The sequence below is a fragment of the Humulus lupulus genome, chromosome 7 (assembly GCF_963169125.1).
Source record: "Humulus lupulus chromosome 7, drHumLupu1.1, whole genome shotgun sequence".
Lineage (NCBI taxonomy): Eukaryota > Viridiplantae > Streptophyta > Magnoliopsida > Rosales > Cannabaceae > Humulus > Humulus lupulus.
Window position 1 is genome coordinate 13,833,547 of NC_084799.1, and position 24,498 is coordinate 13,858,044.

A 24,498-nucleotide genomic window follows, 5' to 3' on the forward strand; every position below is an offset into this window, starting at 1 on the left:
AAACAATTATTTGCTCGAAAACAAGAAGCATGCAGAAAAGATGTAGAATGTGCGTTTGGAGTATTGCAATCAAGATTTGTCATTGTGGCAGGACCAGCGAGCCTATGGAATAAGAGGATATTACATAATATAATGACTTAATGTATTATTATGCATAATATGATAATAGAAGATGAACAGGACGTTAATGCACCAAGTGAAGAATGAGTCAAAGTGCCAAATCCAGATGTTGCGATGGTGGGTAATGATGATGCTTGGTTTCAAGAATTTCTGGTTCGACATAGAAAAATCAAAGATAAAGATGCTTACATTGAACTTCGAAATACATTAATTGAGCATTTGTGGGAGGAATATAACTTTCATATAATTAATAATAGTATTTTTATTTAATGGATTAATTAAATAAATAAATGATAAAATAATATAATAATATAATAATAAAAAGAATATTTTATTTTATTAAAAAAAAATATAATAATAAAGAATATATTTTTTATGTTGTGGTTGGAATAAAAAAATATATAATAATAATATTTTTTAATTTTAGTGTTGATGCAACATGTTCGAGATGCTGTTCCTGTAACAAAAACAAAGTTAATTATAATGCTCTGGCTTTCTAATAAATAGCTGACGTTGTGAATATTGTGGTAAGTGACACAGTGGCAGGCCCTCTTTAGCATCCAATGCTCCTATGACTATCTTCTCTTGAATATGCACAAATAATTATTGGAGCTTCTGGACCTAAACTTCCTTATCGGACCTACAAGGATTTAAAAGACAAAAACATGGGCTAAAAGTGGGGAAAAAGAAAATTTTCTAAAATAACATTATACACGAACAATGATACGACAAACTTTTTTGTCAGAAAAAAAAAGTGTTAATACCAGAGAACCCACTATAAATGCTCTAAAGTGAATATAGTATCAAGCATTGGGATCAATCAGATGAGATGACCCAATTGGCCAATTTATATAAGAAAATCGCGCTTCAATAGCATAATATCATGTTTTTTAAAAAAAATGTTATCAAAAGCTGATTTGTATTTTATTGATATGATAAATTCAGCCATTCAATCACCTTTTAAGTATTACTAATTCAAATAAAAACATAAGAGGAATATGGGTTAAGAAAGACTGCTAACAAGGTAATCTTCTTTATATTTTTTATGTATATGAAATATCTTAAACTCGGAAAGTAAAATAACCCCAGCCAACTGAGATTTTTTTCACTATGCATACTAAAGTATACCATTTTCTCTCTCCCTCTCCTCAATTATCAAGGCCTTGATAAACAGGATTGGCTTCTAGCAGCTCTGCAAACTCCTCGAGAATCTCTTTCACAAGATTGGAAAGACCATCGCTACCTACTTCCGAAGCAATCTTGTTGTTTTCCATATCAGCAAAGACCGAATCATACAAAAGTGTCACAGCCTCATTGGCTTCAGATGGTGGTGGTATACCCAAATCTGAACCATTTTTCTCAACAAAACTCCTCAATAATTCTACAATCCCCGAGCTTTGCTTTTCACCATTTTTTTCTTGTTGTATCTTCTCTACAACATTATTCACTTGCTTCTCATCAATCAAAAGCTGCAATTACCAAAAAAAAGAAAGTTGTCACATAATAAACCCAATGAATTGTATAAAAAATTTAAAACTTATATGAAGTGGTTGAACCTTGTACCACACTCACCCACCCAACAGCCACCATTTTTTAAATTTAAGTTGAGCAAAAATCTTTAAATATTTTCCATTACTGCTCCAATCAAGGACTGTGATTCAAGAATGGGTCAAGAGGCTGTATGAACCCCATTGTCAATGTTATGTTACTCAATTTACACCCAATTACCCAAGCAAAAGAAGACAAGTAACTGCCCTTTTTAACTATGAGAAAACATTGAAACATGACCTACCTTTCTTAACTTGGAACCATTCGCAATCTTGATGTTCTGAACTAGAATGATAGGTTTTTCAGCCAAAGCCTCTGCTAGCTCTTGGAGAACATTCTGAAGTAACAATGCAAACTGTCCTTGGCCCAACTCTTCTTCTCCTTCTGCCCCATGTTTCTTCAATATAGAGTTTAGTTGAGGAAACTCTGAAGAATGAAAGAGTGTCAATTTTTTATTTTTTTTTATAAAACCAAGAGATTTCTTAAGTAGAGCAAAACAATTAACAAAATTGAATTAGACAACACTAAAGCATCACAGTTGACTATAAATATAGAAACCTACGAACTGAATAGGGAAGCTAGACAACACATTCACCAGAAGTCCTGGAGCAATGAAACTGAAACGCTTATTGAAGGATGAAATTGAATAAGGTTGTTTCTAGTACAAGTACAAACACATGGTAGTATATTAAATTATTTACTACAAAAATGTTATCTATTTAAATTATTTTCCTGGAAACATGAAAAGGAATATAAGCAGCTATAAGTTGGAAAAGAAATTAACTCTGAGGCAAAAAGAAATTGATTAATAACAAAGTATCTCCTTAGAGCAAGTTATAGACATAAACGGTAGAATTTGAAAAGCACAAGATTCTTGCAAATGACCATCTTCTCAGAGAGAGAGAGAGAGAGAAAAAAAAAAGCAACATTTCAATTTTCAATCCATAGTAGAAGGGCAAGGAGTCATATTTTAAGATAAAAAAACATACGCCATTTCTAATGTGAACCATATACTCAACTCTCAAGATGCCAAATTAATCTAGTCTAAAATCTGTCTTACTAATAATTGAAAAATGATAAAAAAAAACACAGAAAAGTTACTGGATAATCAAAAAACAGATATGCTTACGTTTCCATCTAAGGCGTGATGCGATTATAGTGAAGAATACGTAGTCAGTGATCAATTTATAAACATGTAAAGAATAACAGATCGCATGTAAAAATAAAAAAGTGAGAAATATTTTCACGATCATGTCAAAAATGACAAACGGGAGATTGGGAATAAAACATGGTGGGAAATATTTCATTGAATCATAGCTTCCTTTTGTCTTCCTACCTCATACAAGTTTAATACATTCTTAAAACTGGTCAAATAATTTACCAGTGAATTAAAGATAATCAAGTGTTAATGTCAACAAGCATGAAAGGGGTCTTAAAAAATAAAACCAACTATTCATTTACAGCTAATTCAACATAGGTGTTTGAAATAATTTGGCCAATAAGAAGGCAAGGAAATGAATTAAAAACAAACCTGATTTCGGAGGAACACCCATCTCAACTCCCATTTGAACAAGAGCATTCTGAATTTCACTCTTGCAGATCTTCCCCTTATCTTCTGCATCTAAATCAGTGAAAAGATTCTCTGCTATCATTGCAAAATCATCCTCATCCTCTAAAAACAGCCTAATAGTTTTTCCGTCCAAGACTGCTGCAACAATAGGATCATCTGCAGACCACGCACTATGCTTTAATATACACTGTTTCTATTCATCAACGTTTGGGGAAACTAACAACAGATCATTTCAACACAATACACAAATGGATCATCAAAATTGAAATTACTGCCTCTCATTAATAACAAAAATATATTTTAACCAAAATCAAAACCCTTCTGATACATTCTTTTGTTTCCTACATTTCTCAGTAGCCAAAAACCCCCCAAATTCAACTGCTTCGTCATCCATTTTTACTTTCTTAGATCGTACATTACACAAAAAGTTAACACTTATTTTTTCTTCATACAATTTACAAAACAAACTAAACAGAGCTAAATTCTCATACATTTATTCACAATGCCTACAAAATCACACAGTCAATACAGATTCACACAAAATTTATAAATTACTCAGCGATCAGCTAAAAAATAGTCGCTAAAAACATCATCAAAACTTGTAAAACGAGTGCGTAATGTGTGTGTAAATATATATATATATACCTTTCAACTCATCGGCGATCGCGTCGATGTAGAGCTTAATGGTGTGAGAAGCCTGTTCAGGAGCGAGTCCAGTACGAAGAAAAACGTCGTCGTTTAGGAGGTTGATGCGTTGAAGAGCAGAGGCCTTAAGGGTTTGAGGCAAAGTGAGACCGAAGAGAGAAGCGGAGGCGGCAGAATCAGCGAGGTCGAGGAGCTGAGCTCCGGTAAGGGCGGCGTCAGAGGGCGTTAAGGTGACGTTGAGGGCTCGGAGGTGGGTCCCGTCGAGGACCGTTAAGGGTCCGTCGGACATTTTGAGATGCAGAGAAGAATGAGTATCGAGTAAGAAAGTTGACTTGAGAATTGATCGATCAGCTAACGCTTATTTTTTTCTTTGTTCTATTTTGAACTCTTTGAATCGAAACGAGGTCTAGTCCGTCTTCTACTACTATTATGATTTTTATGAAAAAAAAAATAATAATAATTTTAATGTTTTGAAAAAAAAAGGAGCGTTGAAATTTTCAACAGAAGAGAAGAGAGATATTTAAATTTAAAAGCATTTAAAACAGGACGCGTGAAGTTTAATCAATTCAAAAGGAAAGAAATTAAGTAGCAAAAAGAAAGAAGGGTGGGGAGTTTTGGAGAAAACAAAATATGAAATTTCGGCTTAGGAGTTAGGAGTTGGAGAGGAGGGTGAGGTGAGGAAGAAGAAGGTAAGCAGACGCGGGGTGACGACGACGACGACGGGGTCCAATGTCGTAAACTACTTTTGTCAATAAGGGACCGTATACTATACGCTGAGTTGTTGTTTGTCTATTAGGGGCAATAACGTAAGGACAAAATGTGAAGCTAAGCTACCTACAGAAAATACGACTTTTGTGTTCAAATATGTTTTTATTTTCAACATTTTTATATTGTGATTCTACTCTAAAATGTAATCTACCTTTGTTATCGTTTTTTTTTTTTTTTTTTTTTTGGTAAATATTATTTAAAATTTTGTATTTTGTAAAATTTATGGAACAGGCTATCTGTTTTATTTGTTAAATGACAATTTGAATTATGTTTTACAAAATTGAACAAAATTATACTTTCGACTTGATTTTGGTCAAATAATTTATCAATATGACTAAAATACTTATGAGTTTTATTTAATATTGAATCAATTAATAATTAAAATAAATTAAATTTATTTAAATAAAAAATATATATTACTTAATTAAAAAAACATACATATTATTAATTTTTAAAATAACATTACTTATAAAATTAAAACAACTAAGAATTAAAATTAAATCAGATTTACTTTAGTATTAAAACTAAATGGATGAATCTCGTCTAAATCAAATAAGTATTCATCCATTATTTTATTTTTTATCTTTCATCAATTCAATGTTGAAAATCCAAATCATCAAGCAACAAAAAGTAAAAAATGATCTCAACAATCAGTAGAGAACAAAGAACAAAAATCCCAAAGAAGAAACTTTAGAATTATAAACAGTTCAGATTCGAACTTTCGTATTAAAAAACAATGAGCAAAATGAGTAAAAACCCAGAAAATCATAATAATGAACCAAACACCAAAAAATAAAAACTAGAACGATAGCAGATCTAAGAACAATTAGTCTTTCAACAATATTGACCCTAACCCCGACCCCAGCCCCAACCTCTTCTCCATAGTCGTCATCCCTTACAAACAGTCGTAGATCTAAAGCTGAGATCTAAATGTCAAGGGTGTCGTTGTTGCCTTGAAGTCACACCTCCAAATGGTTGTAGATCTAAACCCCTACTCCATTGATGTCGCCCACTGCCAAATCCCGTCTACCTCTCCCAGACAATCCCACGTTACCCAGTCAGCATCGACCTCGTCAAGTGGTAAACCCAGGTAAGATCTCCCTTCCATGGTCGTCAGCCCATGAAAACATGAGACCCACCGTCGTTAGCCCCTCATATAGCTTTGTGGTCAATGCTCTAGATCTGCAGCTTTCTCGCCACCCCCTTTAATTTGAGTTCTCCCCCAGGTTTGTCGATGCCACATGGTCGATGCCCCATGATCGATGCTCCAAATCTACAAGTCCGCAACTCGGTCAAAAAGGATATGGAGCTCCTTATAACACATTGGTTACTCCAAGACCGTAACTGTGGACTTTAAACAGTGCTTAACTCACTAAATGAGTCATTTGGTTATAGACGTGCATTTAGATGTCATTAATAGGCTAAGGTGAAAAATTTTGATAAAAATGAATTGATATATTTTATTTAAAACATAAAATTGTACATGGGCCCATAAAAGCGTTTACAAAGTTATTTACCATCCAAAATGGTCATTACAGTATAAAAATTACAACCCACCGGCCTAAGCAGCAAAAATAGGGTTAACCCCAGTGTTATACCCAGATTTCGAGCCATGGTAAATATGACCTCGAAAGTTGGATTCGCAACAAATGGTCTCGTAAGGATTGAAGTATGCTCCAGGATTGTATATCGAGCCTGCAAAGTACGATATATGACCTCGAATATATGAGCTCGAAATGGTCTCGATCTCGAAAGGTAGCTCCGAGAACATACTCATCTTCGGGGACGACTTCGGATCGGGGGTCTCGAGCTAGATGTACGTACGATCTCGAAAGACACGTGATCTCGGGAGATGCCATTAGCTCGAACAATGACGTGAGACCTGGGATGCTAAAGTCTTAGAGATACGCGATAATCACCTTGAATATCTACAAGTATTATAAATATGAGATGTAATCCTCATTTATTAATGTAAATCCCCAAGAATCGTGAGATATTATTTGGTCAGTTATGCGTTTTCTGGTCTTCAGGGACGTTTCCTTTTATATCTGATTATAGGCATTTAAAGCCATTTATTTTATTCACAAAAGAGTAACTACCCAAAATATGTGGAATAGTATTCTGCATCCTTCTCTATAAATAGAGAAGCCATGCACCATTGTAAGGACGGAAATTCTGATCCTTGAGAGAAAACTCTGAAGAATTCATGCTAAGGAATTTTCAGAGATAATCTTAAGATTAATAACAGAGATTCGTGGACTAGGCAGATTTAACTGCTGAACCACGTAAAAATCGCGTGTTTGATTTGTTTTATTTCATTTAGCCATTGTCAATCATTGTTTACGTGCTCTTCTTTTACTGTTTGACGAGAAACGGCGTCAACACCCAGCTCCTCTGAGAAACACCTTGGCCGCGGTGGTCAAGCGACTGTATATGTACACATCGCCACGTAAGCTCTCCACTCAAGGTTGGGTGAGCTTTTCTTTCCTTTTACCTGCACCACATAGCACCCGTGAGCCAAGGCTCAGTAAGAAAACTTATTACTGCATGTATGTAATATCAATAAATGATTATGGTAATCATTCTGGGGTTTGCAGCCCTAATCAGATAAGTGAATATCAATAAATGATTCTGGTAATCATGCTGGGGCTTGCAGCCCTAATCAGATAAGTGACTAATGAGTCACACACTTGGTAGGTGACTAATGATCACACACTTGGTCTTTGCACCCTAATCAGATAAGTGACTAATGAGTCACGAACTTGGGCTCCGCACCCTAAGCCATGTGACATTACAGTCACCTGAGCCTTTTGGCCCTGTCACTACGTAACTAGCCTTTAGACTAGACAAGCGCTTTTAGTTTTCATCGAACTTGGGGTCGGTCAAGCATTTCATGCTCATGGTGGTTAGATCTAATCATTTTGGCATGTGTTAAACAAATTAATGTCGCTCTTGACTCTTAAGCCAATACCATATGATCAGTGCTCATATCACCGCTGAACTTGACTGATAAGTCATAGCTTCAGGATCAATACTAAACACCATCGTCCTCTAACTAATAAGTCAGTACCATACACAGATAAGCAAAGCTGCTATGCATTTACTATGCAATCAATGTCCATATTTAGAGCACTCAACATGCTTCATTAATAACCATGCATGTCACATACTGGGTGCAGTTTTCTTGCCTCTGGTTTGAGCGTGAAATAATAAAATAACGACCTTTGAGAACGATCAGTCCTTTGATCCCTTAGCGGTCACCTAGTCATAACCAAATATGAAATCCCATCAATAAAATGAGCAATTAAAGGTTCCCGAACAAAATCCTAACATTCGGGATGTCGAATTCTACTAAACCAGGTAGCAGGTTCGATCTCGAGCCCTTAGGTTCGAGTTTCTGTCACTTAAAACCCATTTTGGCCAAATTCCTATTTTGAGCCGCGACCCCAAGCACTTGAGCCGCAGCCCCCCTCAAGTTAGGGGCCCAAAGTCCTCTCTGACAGCATTAGAGCTGCATCTCTCCAAACTAGCACTGTGGCTCTAATAGCCCAGCAACACTATAGTGGACAAAATTCGTATACTTGAAAAATAATAGTCCAACAAGCAGTCAGTCAGCCCAATAAGCTATCTAACTAGCCAAGAAGGCCCAAAGCCCATGTAAAATAGGCTCGCATATACAAAGTACCATCCAATTACCCAAAACCATACCCGGACCCGAATTCGGATACACTCAGTCAGCCAGGGACCTTGAAACAGTCAAGGCTCCCATCACGTTCGCCAAGAATCTCGGAATAAAACCACTTGGAGCGAGTCAAACGAAGGAGAAAGACGGAGGAGGAGGGAACGAGAAGGAGGACAATAAATAAGACCATCAGAGGTTGAGAAAAGGCATCAAATAATCACTGAACTTTCTTTACTCTCTAATTGAAACGAAGGCTACTCTATTTCTGAGCAATCCAGTCAAGCAAGACTAATTAGTCAGTCTGATTGGACCTGACCTAGTCGCTTGACTCCTCCGTCATCGCCACCGTCACTCTGACCATTTTACGACTCCTTCATCCATCATCATTTCGACTATTTGTATCTTAATTTTATTACTTTCTATTAGCTCTCGTTACAACCCGACTGACTTGAGCGTCGGAGTCCCTTTGGCTGACACCCCACCGGTGCTCCCAATTGAACTCTCGTCTCTCTTCTTTTTGTTATTGACAGGTTGCTGGTGCCCATCTAATCAATTGTAGGAAATCACCTCTACAATTTGGCGCCCACCGTGGGGCCCTAGCAATCAAACGATCGACAAAGAGATCAAAAAGTTCACTTGAGAGCCATGTCAGACGTGACTGAGACACCCGATCTGTCTGCTCAACTCGCTGCTCTTACTGCCCAGATGAATGAAGAACGCGAGAAAATGAGGAGGCTTGAAGCTGAAAATGCTGACCTGCTCGTACGAATGGAGGCCATGTCCTCTCAAGCCACCGAGGCTCAGCCATCCCGCTTCCGAGGCCCAGTCAGCCCTATGCAACCTCTGGGAGACCTCACTCCTATCTCTAACAGTGATGGACCGAATCAGACAGTTCCATCACCCTCGGTAAGGAATTACCAAACTCCACCCACCATGTCTAACATTCAAAATTATGTTGTCAATACAGGCGAACAGGTAACCATGACTGAACATGGACATTCATCTGCGCCCGGATCACAGCAGATTCCGGGAATCAGCCAGCCAGCCGGTGCAGCTGGACAGCAACAGATTCCAGGAGCCAGTCAGCCAGCCACTGGACCCGGACAGCAACAGATTCCAGGAGCCAGTCAGCCAGCCACTGGACCCGGACAGCAGCAGGTTCCAAGTGCTAGTCAGCCTACCATTGGAGCCAGCCAGATCATCATTGGAGCTGGTCAGAATATACCTGAGCAACAGGCAATCGGATTTAATCACCCAGTCTTGAGCGAGCCAATCCGCCAAGCAACCACAAGCTCATTTCCAATCCAAGATCCTGAGTTGGCTCGAAAGTTAGCTGAGATGGAGGCGCTCATTCAACGGATTCCTGGGATGCCGGCTCCGATTAAGAAGAGTGCAGCAAGCTGTTATGCGGACTCTCCATTCATAGATGACATTGCACTAGTGGAAATGCCAAAGAAGTTCAACTTCCCAAATATGAAGATGTTTGATGGGACGTCTGACCCGGATGATCACATCGCACAGTATAGGCAGAGGATGTTCACCGTTGCCATCCCACGTGATATGAGGGAAGCATGCATGTGTAAGGGGTTTGGTTCTAGTCTGATTGGACCAGCCCTCCAGTGGTATACTAATTTACCTAATAATTCTATTTCTACTTTTGCACAATTGACTGACACTTTTGTTGAGCAGTTTGCTAGTAGCAGGAAACTTGAAAAGTCTACAGAAGACCTCTACATCATAGTTCAACGACGGGGTGAGCCTTTACGAGAGTACGTAGGCCGCTTCAACAAAGAAAAGGTTTCTATAACCCATTGTAATCAGGACACAACCATCTCAGCCTTCCGCAAGGGACTCCGGTACGACTCAGACCTATACAAAGAACTTACCAAGTATCCTTGCAAGACGATGGAAGACGTTCTCGCCAAAGCCTGGGCACAGATCAAGTGGGAGGAGGATGAAGTTAACTATTATCACTCTTCTCCGAGGAAAGACACTCGAAGAGACTCGAGGGCAGGCAGACGGCAGAGTGATAGATGATCCGAGCCATACCCGTATCCCAACAGATCAGAGAACAGAAGGAGGGAGTACAACCGGTCGTCCGAGACACGTCTGCGAGATGGACCAAAGATACCAGAATACAATCTTTCAATTTCACCAGCTGAAGTCGTTGGCGTACTGAAAGGACTCGGAGACAAAGTGAAATGGCCGGAAAGGATGAGGACTCCGTCTGACCAGCGAGACAAAGCAAAATGGTGTGAATTCCACAATGACCACGGTCACCGAACGGATGAGTGCATTGCCTTAAAACTCGAAGTATCCAACCTGTTAAAGCGTGGTCACCTGACTGACTTACTTACAGACAAAGGCAAAAGAACATTCCAGCAGGAGGCAGACAGGTCAGTCGTCCGAAGAGAAGTAACCCCGCCGAAACCACCTACTCATGAACGGACGGTGAATGTAATAACTGGTGGCTCTGAGGTAAGCGGAGTCACCCATTCAGCAGCCAAAAGACATGCCAGGCAGACCAACTGGGTCAAAGGAGAGTCCGGCGAGACAGAGAAGAATACCATCAACCTACCAGCTCAAACCATCAGTTTCTCAACAACAGAGTCAACCAGACTCCTCAACCCACATCATGATGCTCTTGTCATTGCACTTTACATTGCTAATTGTCTTACTAAACGTATACTTATTGATAATGGTAGTTCAGCTAACATTTTATTTTTAAGTGCTCTCAGGGAAATGGGGATAGATGAATCAAAGATTATAAAGAAGACTACAATCCTCATCGGTTTCAGTGGAGAACAAAAGAACACACTAGGAGAGATCGAGCTACCTGTCTATACCGAAGGAGTCAATCTATGCACAAGATTCCTGGTAGTAGACTCTCCGTCTGCTTACAACGTGATACTGGGACGACCATGGATACATGAAATGGAGGCAGTCCCTTCAACATACCACCAAGTTCTAAGGTTCCCAACTAAGTGGGGAGTAAAAGAAATTAAAGGCCAACAGAAAGATTCGAGAGCGTGTTACCAGACTACCATGAAACCCAAACCCGCTCAGTTATAGCAATTACAGGAAGACAGACTGACTGACTCCCAATTGAACCAACCAGACATGGAGGAGTTGGACGAAGTCCAGATACATCCGGACTTTCCAGATCACAAAGTCCAAATCGGATCACGATTGGATCCTGACATCAGAACTAAGCTCATTGACTTTTTATCTGCCCATTATGATTGTTTTGCTTGGTCCCATGCGGACATGACTGGAATTGACCCCGAAATAATTGTCCATAAATTGCAGGTTGATCCAGACTACCCACCAAGGAAGCAAAAAAGAAGAAAATTTGCCCCTGAAAGGAACAAAGCCATTAACGAAGAAGTTCAAAAGCTTATTGATAATGGGTTCGTGAGGGAGGTGCATTATCCCGACTGGTTGGCTAATGTAGTCATTGTGAAAAAAAAGAATGGCAAATGGCGAGTTTGCATTGACTTCACAGACCTCAACAAGGCGTGTCCAAAAGACTCGTTCCCATTACAGCACATAGACATGCTAGTAGACGCCACAGCCGGTCATGAACTCCTAAGCTTCATGGACGCATACTCAGGATACAACCAGATCCTGATGCATCCAGACGACCAGGAAAAGACAGCCTTCATGACCAACTTAGGCATATTCTGCTACAAGGTCATGCCATTCGGATTGAAGAACGCAGGAGCAACATATCAGAGACTAGTCAACAAGATGTTTGCCGGATTACTGGGGAAGACGATGGAAGTCTACATTGACGACATGCTCGTCAAATCCCTCATTGCAGAGGACCATATCAACCATTTAAAACAATCTTTTGACATTCTCAGGAAATATAATATGAAACTGAATCCAACTAAATGTTCTTTTGGTGTGACTGCAGGAAAGTTCCTTGGGTACCTAGTAACCCAAAGGGGAATCGAGGCAAACCCAGCACAGATAGAGTCAATCCGAAGGATTCCTTCCCCAACGTGCCTAAAAGACGTACAGAAACTAACTGGACGCATTGCAGCACTCAGCCGATTCATCTCAAAGTCTTCAGAACGATGTCACCTCTTCTTCAACACGCTAAGGAAATCAAAAACCTTCGAGTGGACAGCTGAATGTGAAGAGGCACTGGGCCAGCTAAAACAGTACCTGACCAGCCCGCCTCTCCTCTCAAAGCCAAAAGACAATGAGACATTATTCATCTATCTAGCAGTATCCGAGACGGCAGTTAGCGCAGTCCTAGTCCGGGAAGAGGAAGGCAAGCAGTCTCCTGTCTACTATGTAAGCAAAGCTTTGCTTAATGCAGAAACCCGATATAGCCAGCTGGAGAAACTTGCACTAGCACTCATCCACGCAGCAAGGAAGCTACGCCCATACTTCCAGTGCCATCCAATAACGGTCTTGACCACCTTCCCACTTAAAACAATCCTCCATAAACCAGAACTGTCAGGCAGACTGACCAAGTGGGCGGTAGAGCTCAGCGAGTACGAAGTAACATACAAGCCACGAACTTCCCTCAAATCTCAGGTATTAGCTGATTTCATTGCAGATTTTACACCTAACATGCATGTGCAGGCAGAAAAAGAACTTTGTTGTCTGACCGAGGGACAATCAGTCGGAATCTGGAAGTTGCAAGTAGACGGCTCAAGTAACACCAGAGGAAGTGGACTCGGACTCGTCCTGACTTCACCCCAAGGTGACATAATCGAACAAGCAGTCCGATGCGGGTTCAAAGCTACCAACAATGAAGCTGAATACGAAGCAATGATAGCAGGACTCGGACTAGCCAAAGACATGGGAGTAAAAAAGATCGTGGTCTTCAGTGATTCTCAATTGGTAGTCAACCAAATGCAAGGTAGCTACCAGGCCCGGGATAACAAAATGACTGCCTACCTCAACAAGACTAAAGAGTTTCAGTCAGTCTTCGACGAGTTCTCTATCAACCAAGTACCAAGAGGGGAGAACAGCCATGCAGATGCATTAGCAAACCTTGGATCCTCCATCCAGACAACCGACCCCAAGACAATACCTGTAGTATATCTCCAATGGCCAGCTGTCTGGAAAGATGAAGAAGAGCAAGTTAATGACATCTCCAACAACCGAACATGGATGACTTCAATAGTCGAGTACTTAGAACATGACATACTTCCCGAAGATAAGAACGAAGCACGTCGGGTCAAGGCTCAGTCAGCCCGCTTCACTATTATACAAGGTAAACTATATAAACGTTCATTCTCTGGTCCATATTTGAAATGCATTAACCCTGCAGAGGCCAAATACGTACTGGCTGAGTTGCATGAAGGAGAGTGCGGCAACCACTCTGGAGGACGAAGCTTGGCGCACCGTGCCCTAACACAAGGCTACTACTGGCCAACCATGCAAGCTGATGCCTCTGACTATGCCAGACGATGCGACAAATGCCAACGGTTCGCTCAAATATCCCACCAACCTCCGGAGCGTCTCATCTCAATCACGTCCCCTTGGCCATTCATGAAATGGGGGATGGATATAGTAGGCAAGCTTCCAACCGCACCAGGACAGAAAATGTACATGCTTGCAGTGACCGACTACTTCAGCAAGTGGATCGAAGCAGACTCATTCCACCAAGTCCGAGACAAAGAAGTAAAGGGTTTCATTTGGAAAAATGTGATCTGTAGGTACGGAGTACCAAAAGAAATTGTGACAGACAATGGTTCTCAATTCATCAGTTTCGACTTCCAAGACTTCTGCAAATTCTGGAACATCAAGCTCAGCTTCTCGACACCAAGGTATCCCCAAGCAAATGGACAGGCAGAGTCATCCAACAAGACCATCATGAACAACATCAAGAAGCGCCTCGAAAAAGCTAAGGGAAGATGGGCTGACGAGTTGCCAGGAGTTCTGTGGTCCTATCGAACCACAACCAGGACTGCGACAGGGGAGACACCATTCTCATTAGCTTACGGGATGGAGGCAGTCATCCCTACTGAGAGCGAAGTTCCGACAGCCAGATATGAGCTAACTACAGACGAAGAAAATTGGGAAAACATGTGCCATGAACTCGACACCATCGACGAAAGAAGGGACAAAGCACTCTTAAGAGTCTCGGCCTATCAACAGAGCATAGCCAGACATTACAACAAGAACATCCGCACTCGGACATTCAAAGTAGGAGATTGGGTTCTACGAAGAGTCTTCCAGAACACTAAGGAAGCTGGAGCAGGTAAGCTCGCCCCGACATGGGAAGGTCCCTACCTCATCACAAAGGTAGTCGGACATGGAGCATACAAGCTACAAACAAAGGAGGGACGCGATATCAACAACAGCTGGAATGCTATCCACTTGAGACTGTATCACTCTTAACTTAACCCAGTCTACTTTCATTTTCTTTCATCAGTAATCTCACAAGATCTTCATTCAAGCAACATACTGACACTTATAATGCAGGAAGTGTCAGAACTACATTTGGGCTTGATCCCTGCAAAGGGTATGTAGGCAGCTCCACGGAGCGCAGCCCCCTATCAGAACCATTTTTTCTTTATATATATACTACGAACAGTTCAATAACAAATCTAAATATAAATTGACTAAGTCACTTTATACTTAGATTGGGGGAATAAGACACTAATACTCCATAAGCCATTCAGCCAATCAGCATTCGATACAATAACTTAAAAAACACTAACAGAAGCTACAACAATCCATAATACAACAAAACTAGGTCAGTTAGATCAGGATACAATACTACATAAGAAAAAGTTCATACAACAACTAGAAAAGGCCCGACAAACTCTGTTATCCCACGACAATGAACACGAGTAGAAGAGGAATCAGTCATCCACAACCAGATCATTAGTAGTCATGATGCCAAAAGAAGTGGCTAACTCTTCGGCCCGGGTTATCTCTTCAGCCCTCATCTTCTCCAATTCCTCAAGATCAGCAATGTATTTGGGAACATCCCAGCTATCAGCCTTACCATCCCGAAACTCACTGGCCATTACGCCACGGCATTGGATCTCAGCCTCCAGCCCAATGACCAACATCCGATTCTCCAACGAAGCAACCTCGGCTTTCAAATCATCAACTTGACCAAGAGTCACTCTCAGCTTCTCGACATCAGCTTCCTTGGATTCCAGTTGAGCCTTCAAATCAGCTATGAGTTGATCAGACTCCTTCTTGGAATCTTTCAGCCGACTAACTTCACCCCGAAGATCATTTCTCTGACTCCTTACTTCCTTTAGAGTTGCCATTAAGGGCTTGATTTTCTTCTTCAGCCAAATGACCCCTTGCAAACCCTGACACATAAAAAAGAAAATGTAAGACAACAAGAGAAATCAGCTAGTCGGCACAAACAAAACTAAATGAAATATTCGTACCTGGAACAAATGAGAAACAGTGGTATCAATTGACCCATCCGTACCAACCTGCTCCATTCTGTGATCATCTTCGGGCCACAACAACTTATCAATCTCTCCTAAGTGAGGCCCAATCTCACTATAGGCCGCAGCATTGGAAGGGAACGAAAGGGCAACGGTGTCGCTAAATGGGTCGGAAGAATCATCCTGCACAGCCTTCTTCTTTTTTTTTCGTCTGACTCCGCGTCAAAACAGGGGGATCAGCCGGAGGCACGACAACCTCTCTATCAGCTTCTGAGCTCCCAACGGACGATTTCTTTGCTTGACGCAAACGTTCCAAGGCATTGGAACCGGTTAGAGGAAGTGTAAAGGGTCGGGACATAGCTACGTCTGCAAACAACCGCTCACTTGTCGTCAATTCAGTCAAAAAATTGGGAGTATATCCCAAGACTTCTAAACTTCTCTTGATAAACACAACACGAGGATTATCAGGACTCTGTAGAAGAGGAATACCTTCAGGGAGTTTTTCAACAGAGCGCCACAAAGAACTCTGACGGAGACTCGATTCAGACAACAAATCACTCCACTCACGCTCCGCCTCAGGAATAGCAAGAATACTCTTAAGTCGACCAGTAGACTCCCTCGAATCCCAAAGGTACTCAACTCGAAGCCTACCTGCAAAATGATAGAAGTATCAGCACACAAAATAAAATAAAAACAACAACAACAAGTATATGCAAGGAAACGGATTAGTAGGCAAGCATAAAAGACTTACATGCAGGAGACCATGAAGAAGGTATCCTACTATCAGCAGGTAACCCCAACGAGACGAAAGGGACGAAGAAGTAACGGTCCTTCCACCTCTTATCTCCACTCTTCAAACTAATAATTAAAGGAGGGTCCTTCCCCCTAGTTGTTAACTGGTACCTACCTTTGTCATTAAGGTGTGCCTTCAAGTAGTAAGCTCTCAACAAGTCAGCCACCCGAAGTGTTATCTGGTGCCTTTCACAAAGGACTTCGAGAGACATCAAAATCCGCCATGAATTTGGCATTAGTTGTCCGGGTGAAATCTCGTGGTACTCACACAACTCAACGACTAATCGGGGGATAGGAAACCGAAGCCCTTCTTTGAAGGGAAGTTCATACAGACACACCCAACCAGGTAAGTGCCAGTCAGGCCGCTCCACCTTAGCAGGAGCATGCAGACTGATGGTATCAGGGATCTCATAATGACGACGAAGATAGGTCAACTCACCTAAACTTATGGAAGACCTAGGATTAGAACTAAGCATACTACCAGAACCCGGCATACCACCATCAATAGGTTCGTTAGAATCTATTCCCCTTCCAGTAACATCACCTAAAGGACGACCCCCCAATTCTACTACTGTAATTCGGTTGCAATCAACCATCTCAGCAGAACTTTGAAAGAGAGAACAAAAATCTTCTTCACTAAACGAACAAGACAGTCGACAGACTGAATCAGCGTGACTATCACACCTACTTGTAGACATAATGAGCTGATCACCTAGAGCAAAACAACAGCTAAGCCTTAAGGAACACAAAAAAGACATGAAGAATATTTAGCTTGATACACAATCAAGAAGCGCTGGACGACTCATCAGTAAATCAGTCAGACGGACCAAACATAAAAAACATATGATTAAACGAGGCAAAACAGACTACTATATCAAATTAGATTACAAAGTATTCAGTTAGACAGCAGTCAGCCTATAAGTCTCTACTAATCAGTCAGACATACCACTCGGCTCAAGGAACAGAAACACATGAATTAGACATACGCCTAAACAACAGAAATTCATATGCCACCATTGCAATCAGATCAAACGCAAACAGAAAATCTACAGGATCAAACAAAAATAACAGTTGAATAAACTAACCTAGCACGAAGAACATGAAGAACACGAAGAACACAAAGAACATGCATATGCATAAGGACATTGAAAGGAAAACAAATGAGAGAAAACTTACCTCTTGAGAATCTCTTTTACTCCACACCTTGCACCTCCTCTCCAAGCCTCCCTCAAATGAATGCAATGGTAAAAACAAACCACCCTTATATAGGCACACAAATCCACCCGATTAGTGCCAAGTGTCAACCATCAGGTGGCCCTACCAAAAAGGATTTAACTTCCTAAGGACACTTAAAGTCTCAGAGACAAATGAAAATTCACATTGAGCGCACTAGGCCCACTCGGCCATCTCCCCCGAACACACGAGTCACTCGGCCACCCCGGCGAAGCACTCGGCCCACCCGGAGGAGCACTCGGCCATGCCGACAAAGCACTCGGCCATGCCGACAAAGCACTCGGAGGAGCACTCGGCCATGCCGACAAAGCACTCGGAGGAGCACTCGGCCATGCCAACGAAACACTCGGCCTTCCCGGAGGAACACTCGGCTCGTGCAGCCCATTCAGTCGGCCAACATGTGAATAATTTCTGAAAAAAGGAAAATTGAGTCAATGCCTATTCTGTAACTATTGGGAAAATGGATAAATTCTGATGGAATTAATTTCTTTTTTACTCTTTGATAAAAGAATGAATTCTATACCAAAGAGTGAGGGACAAACTGTAGTGGACAAAATTCGTATACTTGAAAAATAATAGTCCAACAAGCAGTCAGTCAGCCCAATAAGCTATCTAACTAGCCAAAAAGGCCCAAAGCCCATGTAAAATAGGCTCGCATATACAAAGTACCATCCAATTACCCAAAACCATACCCGGACCCGAATTCGGATACACTCAGTCAGCCAGGGACCTTGAAACAGTCAAGGCTCCCATCACGTTCGCCAAGAATCTCGGAATAAAACCACTTGGAGCGAGTCAAACGAAGGAGAAAGACGGAGGAGGAGGGAACGAGAAGGAGGACAATAAATAAGACCATCAGAGGTTGAGAAAAGGCATCAAATAATCACTGAACTTTCTTTACTCTCTAATTGAAACGAAGGCTACTCTATTTCTGAGCAATCCAGTCAAGCAAGACTAATTAGTCAGTCTGATTGGACCTGACCTAGTCGCTTGACTCCTCCGTCATCGCCACCGTCACTCTGACCATTTTACGACTCCTTCATCCATCATCATTTCGACTATTTGTATCTTAATTTTATTACTTTCTATTAGCTCTCGTTACAACCCGACTGACTTGAGCGTCGGAGTCCCTTTGGCTGACACCCCACCGGTGCTCCCAATTGAACTCTCGTCTCTCTTCTTTTTGTTATTGACAGGTTGCTGGTGCCCATCTAATCAATTGTAGGAAATCACCTCTACAAACACCATCTTCTCGTTCGCACAGCTTGAGCCGCAGCGCCCAAGAACATGGCTGCAGTTCGACCTGGAACCCAAATTTTTCTCCTATTTTTTTCTCAAACCAAACACAACCAAACCTTCCTCAAATCATTCCCAAAATCAACACCAATCATCACCACAACACAACCAACATTCCAACAACAAAACCCAAGCTTTGAACTACTCAAAACCACACTAACTACCCCATTCAATAATCAAAACTCTCAAGCTTTCAACCAAACCAAAAACAGAGTAAAAACTCAGAATTCAAGCTAAAGAACCTTACCTCAATCACGAATCACACCCCTTCCAGTAGCAACAATTCAACCTTAAACTCTTAAGCCTTAATTTCCAGATTGAATCCTCAAGCTAAGCTTCAAAAATCCAAAGAAAAGAGAGAAAGAAAGATGATCGTGGGAGAGGAAGAGAGCTACTCTGTTTTGCTGTCTAATTTCTTCTACAACCATCCAACCTTGAACATATTTAATGGTCAAAAGACCAAAATTCCCCTACGTCATTTAATTCCTTCTCAAGGCTAAGCATCAAATTAGCCTGAGACTCACCCCAAGCCCGATAATTAACCCCGTTATGACCAAACCACTAATTTGCATTCTAAGATCGTCTCATGCCGAATAGCTCGAACGTATCCACATAATAATGAGTTCTTATCCATAAATCACCAACATGCATATAAATATACAGATATGCCCTCAACGTACCAAATTACCAAAATGCCCTTCTAATAAGAAGTGGGCCCACAGGCATGCAATTATCATCATATCATCATATAATTCACATGATCATGCATTTAATCACATAATTGCATAATAAATCAATTATGGCCCTCATGGCCCCCTAATCCAGGCATTAAGCCACATTAGGGAATTTGGGTCGTTACACTCCTCACCATCAATCCACTTGAAGAAACGAGCACAGCAATTGACGACCCTAGATCTATATAGAAGAAGAAGAAGAAGAAGAAGAAGAAGAAGAAAATTGGATGAGAACTCAATTTGTTTAGTTTTGTTTTTAGTAAAATCTGATTGTTTATTTTTAAAATATTTATGTTACTTTTTATTATTTAAAATAGTTTATAATATAAAAAGTAATTAAATCTATTTTAAATATTTGATTAATTCTTAACTTAATAAAACTAGGGGTATTTTGGTCATATTAAAAATATTTGACAAAATTGGGCTCGAGGTATTATTTTATTCAATTTCGTTAAACACATGGTCAAAATTATCATTTAACAAAACATATAGCCTAATCAGTAACTTTTGCACAATACAAAGACCAAAATAGTATTTACCATTTTTTTTATTGATTTTCTTATACAATTTTAGCAACATCTTGCATATTCAAAACTGCTTTACTATGAATATAGTGGTCAGGATTTCCCCACAAATAAGAAAATTATTTACCTAGCGGTGATAGCATAATAACAAAGATGATATTTCAAGTCTCTCTTTTAGGTCTGTCAATGATCATTTTTCACCAACCATAATGAGATTAAAATTATTACATTTTTTGTGGATCTGTTATTCTTAGGTTGAAATGATCCTTGGCATTTGGTCGACTTCTGGGATAGCTATTGAGAAAGCAAAAACAATTAGTAATTTCAGTAAATTTCTAAAATGACGCTCGATTGGTAACGTAAGGACACCACCACTTCCATTTTTCTTGAGTAAAAAAAAATATTACTTACTAAATTTGTTATAATTTAAATATTATATTAATAAATATCTTAAAAGTTCTTTAATATTGTATAGAGTTTGATTAATCAACATGATAGAATATTATAAAAACAAATTGTATTATGCTTCTCGTTGGTTGAGCTCCTCCTGCTCAAGTTCCTCTTTGCTTTAATATTTTTGAACTAGTCGTCTTTGTCTACTTTCATTGGTGAGTTCGAACATAAAGTCAATTCCTCTTGGATGACCATTACAATATCACCGGAGCATTATCCATTCCCATGGCACTACCTAAGCTCTCCTCTGCTTTGAGCTGAGTTTTCATTCTTGCACAAATACAAAAATGTTATTCTTCCTCTTTAACTATCGTACACAAGTTATGTGTACACCACAATTTTTTTTTTTCTTTTCAAAATATCTCAATTGTTTACTTAGTATAAAAATATGATAATTTCAGTAATTTTTTTTTTAGTTTTTTCAAAATAGTTTATAGGTGAAATATATAGAAACAACCAAACTTTAATATTAAAATTGTAATAATTAATTAAAGATTAAAAAATAAAAATAATTAAATACTCTTATTAGTTGATTATAAATCTAAAATTTTATAAAATTATTATTATTTCAGTTACTCAAAAAGATTTATTTTTATCTTATATAACATAACTAACATATTTTTACTTATTTAAATATAAACAATATAATCTCACGTACGAAAACAGAGACGCTTTTACTGGAATGGAATAGGTAAGTGGCCCCCACTATAGAATTTCCATATATATATATATATATGGATCACTTTAGAATTCCAATTAAGATCATCTCTAAATAAGTGTTATAATAGTAGTGTATTGTTATATTTTGATTTTGACACATTTTTTAAAAAATGTGACTCCAATTTGGTAAATACTAAAAATTGTACCAAATTTAATACAAAATATATCATGAGCCAAATTTGACACATAATAAATTTTACTTTTTTACTATTAATCAATAAATTTGATCTTTTCTATTTACTCTCATGCCAATAATTAATATCATTTGTTAATTTTTTTTTTACTTTTTATTTATTTATTTAAGAGATATTTGCGGCGAAAATACCTAAGTTGTTAGTTTTATAACACTTAAATACCTAACTCTTGTTTTTTGCGGTAAAAATACCTTCCGTCAACAATCCTTGGCATCCGTTGGTACCTGACCGTCAAGTGTCATGTAGAGGTAAATCTGGCGATTTGTAATTGGTCCACGTAATTTTAAATATTATAGGTCACCTAAATCCTTTTTTTAAAAAAAGTTTCTGATATAATAAATTAAAACTAATAAATAAAACTAAAAATTAATATAACTAAAAACTTAACCATCTGAATAAAAAACTTAAAAATTATAAACCCCATCCTTCGTGTACAATTTGAAGAAAACGAAGGTCTAGGGCATAAAAATTTGAATGTGACCTTGGAACAATGGAGCTGCAATTGTCGGCCATCGAAAGCAGTCGTCATCAAGACTTCTTGGACCAACGATAATCCTGGAAGAAGATTCAAGTGCTGCCATAAGTATCGGGTGTGGTTAATTTGTAGTTTTTTTTTTAAAATTTTGGGTTTGTTCATCTCTTCTTGAATTCTACTGGTTTGATGATTTCTTGTGTTTACAGAGTAATGGTGGTTATGGGTCGGGTGTGGTTAATTTGTAGTTTTTTTTTTGAAAATTTTGGATTTGTTCATCTCTTCTTAACTTCTACTGGTTTGATGATTTCTTGTGTTTACAGAGTAATGGTGGTTGTGGGTATTTCTCCTGGTTAGACCCTCATATGTGTGCCCGAAGCAAGGTGGTCATACCTGGGTTGTTGAGAAAAATTAAACAGTTGGAGGATGAACTTGTTTCTGGAAACACACATGCCGATTGGAGCACACAGCAAGCTTTGAGTGATCAATCTGTGGGAGAGGATATGATTTTTGTATCTGATGCTGATTGCAAGGATGGAGTACAGCATGAAGATGAAGTTAGGGTGGTAAAAAGTAATAAAAAATTATGGGTTGTAGCCATTGTAGTAGTTTTAATATGTATCAACAAATGGTTTTAAGTTATGAGATATCATTGTAATGTTTTGTTGTAAATTATGATCCAATTTGTTGGACCCTTTTGTAAGTGTTATTTGTTTAAATTGAATTTGATGGTTTATTTTTAATCTGGTGGTTTTAAGTTTTATATTTGTATTGTGCAATTCCTAAAGTAAAAAAATAAACAAGTGTACTTCATTAAGATGCAATACCAGAGTAAGAACCAGAACCAGAACCAGATAGTATTGACATCAAGTTTAAAGGTCATGTTGTCCATAACTAGCAAACAAACTAAGATCTAATGCCTATTTGGTTTACATCAAGTGCAAAGGCCATGTTGCCCATAGCTATAAAAAACATAAGAACTAGTGAAGTCAAGTATTTACAAAAACATCAAAAGTCCCTAACTAGACATAAATTAGTTCATTCTCTATCTTCAAAAGCTTTGTCAAAAGTGTGAACATTCTTCTAGCAGGTTGTCTAGGCATGTTATGTGGACCTAGTCGAAGGACCACCTTGTTGAGAAAGGTCATGTTGTCTGGCTCGAGTTTTGGAACCCCCTTGCTGAGAAAAGCTTTGTTTTTGCTTTGTCAATCGTTCTTTTCTTTTCTTTGTTGCTTCAGTGGGATTTGCAGCCGGTGGCCTTCCCCTTTTCTTTTTAGCAGGAACCTAACAAATAAAAAATCCATGGAGTTAATCTGGTGTAATCTTTCATCAATGCATTACCTGAGCATTTGTTATAATAATGCATTACCTGAACATTTGTTGAGTTGGGGCATGTTTTGCTTGTGTGGCCTGGCTGTTTGCACTTTTTGCACAAGTGGATCTGACCAAACCTTCGAGTTTTTGTTGAACTTGGGGGTGGTTCATCAGACTCTCTTCTTCTGGCCTTTTTTGGTCTCCCTGGCAGATTAGTTTCAAAAGGTGGGTATATAGGGTTCAAACCAGTCTCTGGCCACTGCTCTGGGCTTGGCATAGGGTATATGATTCCTGCATAAGCTTTCAGAAATGCCTCTTTCTTATAACATTCATGGATATAGTCCATTATCTCTGCCCCACTTGTCCATATGGCAGCCAGTGCGTGACCACACGGGATACCAGTGAGTTGAAATCTTCGGCAACTGCAAGTCCTTTTTTGCAAATCAACATCAAATGACTCATTATTTGGGCAGTCAACTTGAAATTGATAAGTTGCAGCCCTAGTAGTCAGACAATTCTTGGCAATACTCTTGTTCTTCTCCACTACTTGCAATATTCTTTTCCCCACGGGATGTATCCACTTCTTCAGACTTTCCCTCTTATTGAAAAACCGACTCATTAGCCAATAACGAATCTTTTCTAGCAAAGTAATTATCAGTTTGTATCTAGCATCAACTATTGCAGCATTAAAAGATTCACAAAGGTTGTTTAACAACATATCACATTTCACCATTTCACTAAAATGTGACCTAGACCACTCAGATGGAGTCTTTAGTGCCAACCAGTTGTAAGCATTTTCACTAGTTTCCCTTAACTCTCTCATCCTCTTTTAAAACTCTGGAATAGTGGTTGCCTTTGCTGCTGCCCATAGTTGTTGTTTCAATAACAAACCTGGGTGGTCTTTCTTGAAGTTGGAATGCAAGTGCCTAACACAATTTCTCACCTCTGCACCCTCAAAAACAGAAGCAATAGCATTCTCCAACCCTTTCTGCCTATCACTCATCATAGCAAACTGAGAAGGCCTGTCAATATCTAGATCTTCCTTCAACAA

General features: G+C 39.4%; 3 protein-coding genes across 4 annotated transcripts; 1 reads left to right on the plus strand and 2 right to left on the minus strand.

Annotated features, from left to right (window-relative positions):
- Nucleotides 1-1,022: 1,022 nt before the first annotated feature.
- LOC133790744 (uncharacterized) lies at nucleotides 1,023-4,594 on the minus strand. Its single transcript, XM_062228504.1, has 4 exons — nucleotides 3,884-4,594; nucleotides 3,200-3,394; nucleotides 1,913-2,094; nucleotides 1,023-1,589 (listed from the first exon to the last, which is right to left on the minus strand). The coding sequence occupies exons 1-4, from the start codon at nucleotides 4,170-4,172 to the stop codon at nucleotides 1,269-1,271; spliced, it is 987 nt and encodes a 328-aa protein (XP_062084488.1). The 5' UTR covers nucleotides 4,173-4,594; the 3' UTR covers nucleotides 1,023-1,268.
- Nucleotides 4,595-10,547: 5,953 nt separating this feature from the next.
- Nucleotides 10,548-11,405, plus strand: LOC133791397 (uncharacterized). The gene has a single exon (XM_062229328.1). The coding sequence runs from the start codon at nucleotides 10,548-10,550 to the stop codon at nucleotides 11,403-11,405; it is 858 nt and encodes a 285-aa protein (XP_062085312.1).
- Nucleotides 11,406-15,043: 3,638 nt separating this feature from the next.
- LOC133789470 (uncharacterized) lies at nucleotides 15,044-16,349 on the minus strand. 2 transcript variants are annotated; one of them, XM_062227321.1, is made up of 3 exons: nucleotides 16,205-16,349; nucleotides 15,713-16,081; nucleotides 15,044-15,631 (listed from the first exon to the last, which is right to left on the minus strand). In XM_062227321.1, the coding sequence occupies exons 2-3, from the start codon at nucleotides 15,767-15,769 to the stop codon at nucleotides 15,167-15,169; spliced, it is 522 nt and encodes a 173-aa protein (XP_062083305.1). In that variant the 5' UTR covers nucleotides 15,770-16,081; nucleotides 16,205-16,349; the 3' UTR covers nucleotides 15,044-15,166. The 2 variants fall into 2 exon arrangements, with proteins under 2 accessions (XP_062083305.1, XP_062083304.1); XM_062227320.1 differs by having other exon boundaries at nucleotides 15,713-16,349.
- Between the last annotated feature and the right edge of the window lie 8,149 nt (nucleotides 16,350-24,498).

Coding starts and splice junctions, on each gene's coding strand:
- LOC133790744 (XM_062228504.1), bottom strand. CDS start 4,172: ATGTCCGACGGACCCTTAACGGTCCTCGACGGGACCCACCTCCGAGCC. Junction 3,395..3,883: donor GATCGCCGATGAGTTGAAAG/GTATATATATAT, acceptor CGTGGTCTGCAG/ATGATCCTATTGTTGCAGCA. Junction 2,095..3,199: donor GGGTGTTCCTCCGAAATCAG/GTTTGTTTTTAA, acceptor TTCATTCTTCAG/AGTTTCCTCAACTAAACTCT.
- LOC133791397 (XM_062229328.1), top strand. CDS start 10,548: ATGAGGACTCCGTCTGACCAGCGAGACAAAGCAAAATGGTGTGAATTC.
- LOC133789470 (XM_062227321.1), bottom strand. CDS start 15,769: ATGGAGCAGGTTGGTACGGATGGGTCAATTGATACCACTGTTTCTCAT. Junction 15,632..15,712: donor CTGTTTCTCATTTGTTCCAG/GTACGAATATTT, acceptor TTTATGTGTCAG/GGTTTGCAAGGGGTCATTTG.